At 39.9% G+C, this 10,782-nt stretch overlaps 1 protein-coding gene across 4 annotated transcripts in view; it reads right to left on the bottom strand.

The window, feature by feature from the left end:
- Positions 1 to 729: 729 nt before the first annotated feature.
- Positions 730 to 10,782, bottom strand: part of MSRB3 (methionine sulfoxide reductase B3) — an 81,988-nt gene continuing 71,935 nt past the window's right edge. For 2 of the 4 annotated variants that reach the window (XM_030238534.2, XM_030238535.2), the window contains 2 exons: positions 8,143 to 8,240; positions 731 to 3,169 (listed from right to left, as the gene is read on the bottom strand). In XM_030238534.2, coding sequence (XP_030094394.1) covers positions 3,005 to 3,169; positions 8,143 to 8,240 — 263 coding nt within the window. In that variant the 3' untranslated portion in view covers positions 731 to 3,004. Of the gene's footprint in view, positions 3,170 to 8,142; positions 8,241 to 10,782 lie in introns of all 4 variants that reach the window. The other 2 variants (XM_030238532.2, XM_050969767.1) reach the window with 2 other exon arrangements.

The following is a 10,782-nucleotide window of genomic DNA, read 5'->3' as shown; positions in this document are numbered from 1 at the left end:
GACAATTAACAGGGGATTTAATTTCAGTGTAACTCTCTGGTTCCCACAAACATACACATGGAAGCCAGCTTAAACACAGCCTGCAACTCCTACCCCTCCCTTACACCTATCTTTTAAAACCTGCTGCAGGGCTGATTTACCAAGTGGCAATAACCTGCTGCCTGTGCAGTAGTACTCCAAACCTGCATCCTTGGAGATGAAACTTTGGCAGAAACCAACTTACCAGCTACATTGCTCCACTGCAGATGGAGCCTGGGCACTACAGGGCTTCTATGACATGCTTGCCTGCAACTTACCACATCCCACACTGAATCTTTCGGAAGAGGCTAAAACTTCTGCTAAGTTAAAGTTGAGCCTTTCTCCATACATTTCCTTGCTCTGCTAAGGCCTGGGTGTTTGTGATAGTCTCTTGAAAGCTGGTAGGTGCAAGGATACCTGGTACCCTGCAGTGCTGTGTCCCTGCCAGAAACCTGCTGGAGATGTAAATTATGTGTGTAAATTATAATTTGTATGTGAATTATACATGCATTAAATATATACATACATTAAATTATACATACATTATAACTGGATGGATAATATTCACAGTAAGTTAGGGGAAAGCAAAAAAAAAAAAAGCCAGTTCCCTAAGACACCCTGCAGTGAAGGATGTGGAAATGAGACATAAAACCAAATGAGACAAAAAAAGATAAATAAGGAAGCAGAACAGAATTATTTATAAAGAAATTTATTTTATATTTGTGTACAGCAAATATATGAAAACAAATTTGATTTGAAAAATGTATATTTGATTTCTTAAAAGTATTGAACCCTCTTATGGAAAGGTTTTAGTTATTATAAAGGTACAGAAGGCTAAAATTATACTCAAATAATATATGTGTGTGTACATATATATATAAAAACATGTGCAATTTTATATATATATATATAGTATATATAAATAACGTGTGACTTACATGATTTTTAAGGTATTTTATTTAAACATCATATTTAAAATAGAGATATTAGAAAATATAGTTTGCTATTTCTACACAGTTTGCATTCAGTTTTTATAAGCATCTAGAGAGTGCAAAATTTAACCATACAGAAATATTCTATTATTCTATACATTGTGCTCAGCTCCCACGTTTCCTCTGTCATGATCATCACCAGACTGAACGAAACTTGGAGGGTTCAACACTAGCCCTTACAAGCATCTTCTAAGAGCAATAAAAGGAAATCTATCTTACCTTGCACTGTGCTGTGGTATAGCTTGTGCACAAGAACAATGCATTTCCTATATTAAATGATCTAACTCCCAGAGATCACATACACCTCACCATATTGATTCATTTCATTGCATTCCATATCCTGCAAAAATAAATCTCCTGTAGGACAGCATACATTACTGTGTTCTGAAGCTTAAGTAATATATTTCTTTAACATAAGGCAGGAATATACTGAAATTTGATAATACTTAAATTGAACAGCAATCTGGAATTAAACCACATTTATGTACGATATTTTTATAGAGGCTGCCTTTTTAATATTTTTTCATGTCCTTCTAATGTTGCTAAAAAAAAGGCAATTATGACCATTCCATATGCTTTCACAGTAGCTATATTTTAACTGGAAGGTGTTTGAACTTTAGATAATATGTTCATTATCACTGACATAAAAACCTCAATCCTGCTTCCATAAAAATCAGTGGTTGCTTTGTTCCTACTAAAAATAAAATTGGATCCAAACATGTTAGTCACAAAGTTTGCTAGTAGAAGTAAATACCATATTCATTAAGTCTCTCAGTGTTTAAAGGCAAAGTGTAGCAAATACTGTGTAGTATAGCTTAAAGAATGGTATTATGCACAATTCTAAGTGTTATTAAAAAAATCGAAAAGCAGCTGTGACAAACATCTCATGGGACAGTGAATTTTGCTACATGAAAATTTGTGGAACTCTGACAGACTTTTTTCGAATTAATTTCTTGCACCAACACTGTTACTCATGCCACTAGACTGCCATTGCACAAATTAAAGGCTGGATCTCGTATGCAGTATGCATCCAGGCAAATTAATCTTTAAAACTGGATATGTCAGGAGGGTCTCTCTCTTTCTACTGCATTCATTCCTAAACTTCTTTTTAGCAGAAACTGTCATGTTTCTGAATCCTTGTAGCAACCGACAAGATAAAGAACTTAGTGTCATCCTTCATCTACTTCACTTTGCAAGTTTATCTCTGCACTTGCCCATATAATTACCCCCTGCAGATTTCAACTTTAATTCAGATTTACGTTACACTTGTTGAATAGGCCTCATGAACAGACAAAGCCTCATTAGTAGTCTGCAGAAGTGAGCCTTACTACTTAAAACCTTGATTTAAATACCAAACAAAGGGGAAACACAGATGCTGAGACAATGTTTACATCCTCTCAACCACACCTTTGAAATTTTGGCAGTAAATTAGCCAAAGGATGCTTTTAACATCTCTTTCAGTTAAGAAGGAACAGCCATAACTACAAGTTTTTGCAAGGTGCAGCTGATGCTGGGAGATGGTTGGATACATATGACCAAAGGCTGCATGCCTCACAAGTCAGAACAAAGCAGAGATGTGCTAGGAATTCAGGATTTTCTTATGCCCAGAAGTTTCCTACGGACTGGAGATAAACGTAAGTCCCATTTCCCACACAAAAAGGAATAGTGTGTAAACCTAGAATAACACAGTATCAAGAAGAAACTAATAACTAATGATGTCAAAGCCTCTTAATTTAAAGATTCCCCAAGCAATCTCAAAGAAAAGAAGAAAAAAGAAAACCTGTGGACTCAGTCAATACTTTTTTCAATCCAATTATACAGTAAATGCACTGGCAGGAAAGGCCTCAGTTCTGAAAAGGTGAGGAAGAAGAAGGATGGTGCAAAATGCTTTCATACATTTGAACATTCTTAGGACATAAGAGAGCAGGCAACTTGAAAACATTCCTTGTAAGCTGTGTGGGATCAACGCAGTTTTCTGCAGGTTTTGCTTCATCCTACAGCTCAGCTTTGCCTGTTGGGGCAGGACTGGCATTAACACTGCCTTCTCCAGCGTTGCTCTTGTCTGCTGGCTTGAAAGATAATGAAGCAGAGTTTGTGCAGTACCGTTTGCCAGTTGGGCGAGGTCCATCATCAAAAATGTGCCCCAGGTGAGCACCACACTGAAACGAAACACAATAGAGTATCACTGTGTCTGTGTGCCGCTCGCTCGCTCGGTGCCATCACTGCGCGGTTAAGCAATGACTAGCAGCTGCTTCCAAGGAAGTGCACTGGTGCCTGCATCGCCCTTTCACGTGGGATTTACAGGCTACATGAGTGATCCAGGAAGATGATCTTCTGAGATACCACAGGCGCCAAAGACTCCAAGCCCAAATTTCCAGGGTGTTTCCTGTCACACCACTGCCTATGCTTGGTTGGACCACCATCTCTCAGGATCTGCCTGCTTCTGTAATGATTGCATGGCAGGAGCACAGCTAAAAACATGGTGGTGAGGACAGCACTGCCCATGTTTCACTTATTGCTGTAAGGATATCTGTGTAAGAAAGGGACAGCCTCAGCTCTGGGCTCTCCTCAGCCTGCAACCATCTGCTACAACTCTTGGTAAAAAAAAAAATAAACCCTTTGGTGATCCTGGCAAGGACCTAAAGCACTAGAGATATTCTTTGGAGTGTGCTCTCACAATTCTTTTTTTTCCCCCTTTCTATAGCCTGGCACACTTCTGAGCATCAAGGTCCTTCTGGGTACACTTCTTGCCCCTGGAGGGGATGGAGCTCAACCCACTCATCTCAAAATAACTTCTATAGTACATAAAGATAGGGACAGGTAGGTGGGTGACTGAAAAAGACCTGTAGTGCGGATATGTAAAATATTTCTTAACTAATAATGTTTGTCTGGGATTAATTATAAATGGTGCTGAATTTTGCTTTTTGTATGGAATATGAAAGTACAAATGGTCTGCTGCCACTTTTGCTCTGTATCAATCAGACCCTAATACTTGCAGTGCTATTCAGAGTGAGCACTACTGATCTTGTCTGTAAGGAAGGTAACAGTCCTTTGCTTTACAAGGACTGCTTTACAAATACAGTATTTTGAGGAAGCTAACCCTGCGGATCCTTATTCAAAAATTAAGATTACTATCACTGCACATAATGGCTGACAATTTATCTGGATAAGAACTTCTTGTAATTAGTCACTTGAATTCCACAAGTTCATTTTTACAGCATGTCACGAGAAACAAAAAAATAAAACCTTGCACTGGAGAAATATTTATCTTGAACAGGAAAGTCATGCTGCTTTACCAAAGGGCCTCGGCCTTTCAAGTCAATAGCAGATCTCAGTGAGAGGTGGAATGATGTAATTGAGATCACAGACCTGCTCATGGGCTCACAGTCAGACAGCAAAAATTAAAGCCTGCAAATTATTCTTAACATTTAATTAATTCATAGTATTCCAAATACATAGAGGCAATAGTGACTATTCCAAACTCTGAATGAATTAGTGATGGCAAATCTCTACCCTGCAGTTAATGTGTTGCTAATGTTCTCCTGCTGTTATGGCCTCTAATTCACCAAAGCAGCAGGAAAGGTGTCTGTAGAAGCACCTACAGTTTCACCTCCAGGTTAAACTTTCTCAACAGACTGAAAGGCAGGGGGAGGCTCTCACACCAGCTAGGTGGGAAAGAAACTCTGCTTATTTAATGACAGCTGAAACAATAATCTTCACTGCCTTCAGGATCATGGCAGGTAGACACGTGAAGCTTCAGTGCTCCCTCCTGTTGGCTACACCCATGCAGACACATCCCACATCCCACAGCAGGCTCCCTGCTCCTGATGAAGTGTCATTGAGACAGCCATGGCAGTCCAGCAAGGATCCCAATAACAACCAAAGGTTTCCATCCTGTGGTATCAGCAGAACAAACTCCCAAAGGCAATGGAAAATGGCATGCATGACTGGGTTAAGCAACAGTTCTCAGCTTTGTAAGGAAGGAAGATAAAACAAGGGAAGTAAGTAAAACAAAGTTGAATGGGACCTAAAGAAAACTAAGCTTCAAGTTTTCTTCCTGAAAGACTGCTGCCTGGCCATCTTTTCCTCCATTATCCACTGCTTATCCTTTTTATCATTTTCCTTTATATTGAAGGCCTTTTTTACATTAGCATGTGCAAAAAAACCTGAGCTGTTTCTGAATGTGGGGTATCTAACAATGAAGTATTTCACCTGACTATAAGCATACCTTTGGGGTGAAAAAAAAAATTAAGTGTCCCAGGGAGAGTATTTTTCTAAATGCTCAGCATCCTAATTAAATCATCTCGTCTCAACTAAGAGTGCTTCAAAACCTCCTGGCTGGAAGTGTTAAACAGATCTTTTCCAGACTAACATTTAACAAAAGATAAATCACTCCCTCTCTACTGGACAGAAATAGAACAAGAGAAACTGCAGAGAGAAATGGTCTATAGAAGTAATATATTCACACAGACTACAAAGACAATCTATCAAACAGGTTTTCCTCACAAAACCTGAGAAGCTGTATGAGACTCCAAGGCAGTCTCATTACACCTTTTTGTGATGGCAGAATCACTCCAGGATTGAATTACTGCAAAATCTGTGACCTTCTGAGATTACCTCTCACCAAAAATTTATGTGGCGATTCTCCGTATAGAGGACTCTCTAACTCATCTGCCCTAAACAGAAATGTATTTCAGTCCTTTGTATCACAGTATAAGAAACCTGGCACTCAGCTGAGAGTACAAAGGATGAATTGACTTTACTGTCTTCCCCACACATAATAGGTGCTAACCATTTTTCTACGACATATATACATGCCTGCAGAGCCTCTGGAAAAGAAACAATTATCCGTTGCAGCCTTGTACATAAATATATTGGGCAGAATGAACCAGGACAGTGAAATGGTTAAAGCATTCCAAGTATGTGCTTGGGAGCAGGAAAAGGGGGTTTACTGCTAACTGTCAGTATGCTTGGATCTCCCAGGCCTCCTGGTTCTAATATACTGCTGGGAGGCATGGAAAGCAGCTTGCAGTCAGCTGCCACAGTTGAGAATCCAAGCTATTGGTGTGCAAACACTACTCTTGTGACTACGGAGTTTTATTGATTTGCACAGGAAAAATAGTAGGTAGGGAGACCACAGGGAAAGGGATGCTTGAACAGGACAGAGGGAAAAAAGAGATGCAACCAGTTTTACAGTATTCCTCAACTGCATTTGTATTAACTTCTACCTGTCACTAATCACTGACCTTTTAAATACACCCAGGGTGTGTTCCAAAAACTGTGAAAGCTATTTCTAGGATAATCCCATGGATGTATTTGATTAATATTACAGTGATTTTTTCCGTGTTTGCTTTCTATAATGAAGAACATTAAAAAAGATTTCTTTTATTTTCTCAGACAGGTGGGAAGGACTTTAAAAAAAATCAACTACTTTTTCATCTGCAAAGGATTTATAAGGTTTTGGGTGTGGGAGATGGTTATTTCCCTTTGGTTCTACCAAGGTCTGTCATACCAACCCCACTGCTTTGCAGGCTGGAATAAAACTGTTTTGTTTTTTTTTTTTGCAACTGCATATATGATTCACATTCCAGGGGCAGATACACAATGAAGCAGTATTAGCTGTGCTACGCATTGGATGCAGAGATTCTCACCACCCTTCAAGCTATTTTCCTGTGTGACTTGATCATCTGCGGAGTTATTGCCCCAGGAAGCTGGAATAGCTGGTAGGAAGTTGCTATTGGATTATACAGAAAATATGACTTTGGTCATAATTTTTCTTCAAATTCAGATTTTAGTTTTGCTTTGATTTTATGGTGTCTGCATGTGACTGCTGCTAATATTGCTGGTCTCAGGTCTTTCCACACTACTTTGTTTGGTAACAGGTAAATGACATTCCCAGATTCCTCGGCTGACCACAGGCTTCCTTGGGCTTCTCCAGGAGCTCCGGCCATCTCCTGAAGTGTGTCAGCAGATACAGGCTCAGCAGATTGGCAATAAGCAGATTTTAGCACTGTTCAGGCCTACTAAGCAGAGCTAAAGAGACTAGACTGCATTTTTGATTATGCCAGTAACCATTGCTGAAGCAAGAGCTTCCCAATCTGCAGTCTCATTGCTTCCTTGATAGCGCATTTAGGGAAGTGGATATTCCCACAAAGTGTTGAATGGATCTTCTACAGCATATCATCCATGTAAAAAATTCAGAATTTCATAGAATACATGACAAAGTAGCAGACACCCTAATTTGGTCATTAACATATTGACAAAATGCTCTATGCAGACTGAAGTTAATGGATACTCTTGAGAAGTTTCTTCACACACTCCGAACCTTATATAATGAGGTCTGACTGACTAGCATATTGTAAGGGATAAAATCACTTAACCCCCACAACAATGCTGGGAGAACAGCAAATTATGACTGTCCAAATGAAGCTGCTGCTTCTCTCAGAAGGAGTTTGAGAATGTGGAGCTAGAGGACTGCAAGCTGCTGGCTACAGCTGCTGAACACCAATGCAGCAGCCTCTTCCTTTGCTAGGTAATGATTATGCCATTCCCTTCACAGAAAGGAGGGCAGCACAAAGGATGACAGAAAGTAGAACAAGACAGATTAACGGAAAATTTGGGCATGTTTTGAATGACTACTGAGTTCATTATTATGGCAGATGGGATTATTTGAGGCAGCCATTAGGACTGTGCTGGGAATGAGTGTTGGGAACAAGTTAGCATAGATGCACAGTAATGTAGAGTGATGGAATCAGCACACAGACAGTCGCTCCACTGCTTTTGACTTCTCTCAACTGCTCACATGTGGAGTCAGTCGGACAGGCTCAGGCTCAGGAGCTCCTTTGAAGGGACCCTCTTCAGGAAAACTATTTTTGTACGCTCAGCACCGCATCCAACCATTTACATCTGCTCTGTTAAATCTCACATGAGACAACAATGTGCATTCCAACAATCCCTTTGTGCCTTCAGCTCATTCCACCCAGCTTTTATGCCTACGACCCATTGTGCTCTCTCACAATTATTACTATTTAATAGAACTGAAAGGCTTACAAATCTCAAGGAAAGTACAGCACACTGTAATGGCTTTTGCAGCCTTTGCCACTGGAATGATCTGAGTGTGCTATAAGCTAACCTGACTGCAGGATATCTCAATCCGATGCATCCCGTAGGAGAAATCATCGTTGAAAGCAATCACATCAGGACTGATCACATCATAAAAGGAAGGCCAACCTGGAAAACAGGAACAACATAGGTAAAAAAAGAGGGTGTCTCTCTGGCAGATAGCATTGAAAAAAGCAGGACAGAATCACGAATCACACTTTGAAAAATGTTCATCTGACTCCAGAGCATGGAAATAATGAAATGGAGATTTTTAATCCGAAATCACTTAGGTACTTAGGAAAACTTCCCCTCCAAGTACAGATGTTTACAGAAAAGAACTAAGCTGCCCTTAGCTGCCCAACCTCCACCTCCACAGGGATTCCCGCACTCCACCACAAACAGTGATAGCAGTTTAGCTTGGGGACAAAGGTCCCAGGTAAGTCAATTCAGCATTAACCGCAAGTTAAGAAAAAACCCACAAATTCCACCCTGAATATAAACAGCAAGGCTTTATCGAACAGAAATGCTTTTGCGTTTGCAATACACAGACACTTAGAAAATTGAGAAATTGCAATTTAGAGTCCCAAAACATGCCTAAACCTTTGCTTTCCCCGAGGCAAACTCAAAAGGATGTGTTCAGACACTGAACCATCACACACTAGAGGCAGTGACATGATTATTATTGTGTCTCATATCAAAACAGTAATGAGTGCTTCAGATCAGACATGAACAGATGGAACCATAACTATTCCTGTGTTAGACACTAGTGGAGGATCTGCATGTGGTCTGTATCCAGAATAAAACAACTGCACTCACCAATGTACATGTTCAAAGCAGCTGATAGCTGAGCACTGAGCTGCATGACTAGACACCAGATGATGATATGTGTACCTGACCTATCAGTAATGACCACTTACCAAAATGATGACCTTCTACTCTTTAACTATTCCACACAAAATCTCCCCCTCACCAGAACACAGGTAAACAACATGGCAGTGGTGACCCAGAAGACACCCATTACATAGTAACTTCCCAGCCACTCCTCAAAAGCCATCATAATGCTCCTTTTCCTGAAGCAGGGTTCCCACATCAGCAACTGACAGGCTTTAAGGTCATGTCAGCATCTACCAGTGCCCATCTGAAATCTCACCAGCTATCTGTCCTTCTCATTCAGTCTCTTGCCAAATATAACATGCACAGGCAGCTCTTGCTCTCTCCCCATATTACCCATATGCCCAAGAATAAAGAATTTCCTAGTTTCTTGTCCTAATATTTGTTGAGCATTTGCTAGTGATGATTTCATAAAATTACTTGCAATAAGCTATTAAGAAACACAGCAGCAGCTTTGAATCACTGCATGCAGATGAATGAAGGATATATATAGCTTTCCATAAGAAAAGTGAGTAAAAATTTCTATACAGTAAAAAGAGAGTGGAAACTATCAACTTTTCTGAATGCTGGTAGAGAAAATGTGTAAACTGGAGAAAGACCCATATGCCTTCAGTTGTATTATTAGATTATAAAATATGGAAGATTTATTAGGATGAATGCATAACAAGGATATTTTTTAAAACAAAGAAATGCTCAGAAATGTGTTTCTCTTCCTTTTCGGAACACACATATAGCAGCATTTCTAAGCTACCTAAGTCCTATGCTCACAAGGTGCCTCCTACCACCGCAATTGTTTCAACCCCAGAACTTCCTGCAGAAACAAGAAGAGTCATCACCCTCTCTCCAATTACTACAAATGAAAGAGTTACAGACAGCAGGCAGACTGAGGAGCAAGCACCCTGAACAGGGAAAATATCCCAGGAAACAGGGACTCAAAACAATGTAGCAATGCTAACTGTAAAAAAACAATTTATAAATCCTTCCCCTCATGCAAAATGTTGCTGTCAAACAACTACCTTCACAAACAGAAAAGGAGTAAACACATGACAAGTTTTGTAAAAGGGGTTACCCTGTTGACAGAAAAATTGATGTTTCCTAATTGGTGGCTCCTTTCCAACACCATTTGTCATCTTAGCTGGGCCTCTGTCCAATGAAAATTGAGCTAGTCAGAATATTTTTAATGAACCTTATTTGTTTGGTTGTTTTTTAATTTAATAATTTTGCAAAGCAGACATATCAGTTTGCCCTTGTGTGATGGTAGAGGAATTTCAAAGAGAGAGCTCTTTGGAACAACCATCTGATCATGTGAAAGCCTTTAGAGAAGGCAAACTTCAGGGCTGCAGAAATTCTCAAAGAAAACCATGCCTCCTTCATTAATAGAAATGAGGGGGAAGCTTCAAAGACTGCAACACAGAGATTGAAGCAATCTGTGTCTTGCTGAGAAAATTATCTTGTGAGAAGGGTTTGGAGGAGATGTGTTTATGTCAGCTTTGACACTAAGAAAGATCATCCATCCTTCTTTCTCTGGGCTTCTCCTTTTGGTCTTCCCATTCACCAGAGAAAAATTATTTGCTTTGGATGCACTCCATACACTTCTAAAAATGAAGTCATCTGAAACCTATATAAACAGGCAAGCTTCTCCTAAAGAAGTCTTTGTACCCAACTGGAGTGACTTCAGATTAGACTGTCAATTCATGCTACATGTGACACATGTTCCAAAGGATCCACCACTGCCACAGATGGTCCCCAAGAGAGGGACTAGGAAACAGATCTCCTCAGT

Source organism: Serinus canaria, chromosome 1A (assembly GCF_022539315.1).
Source record: "Serinus canaria isolate serCan28SL12 chromosome 1A, serCan2020, whole genome shotgun sequence".
NCBI lineage: Eukaryota > Metazoa > Chordata > Aves > Passeriformes > Fringillidae > Serinus > Serinus canaria.
The sequence above is the reverse complement of the archived record's forward strand: the minus strand, read 5'-3'. Positions and strand labels throughout refer to the sequence as shown.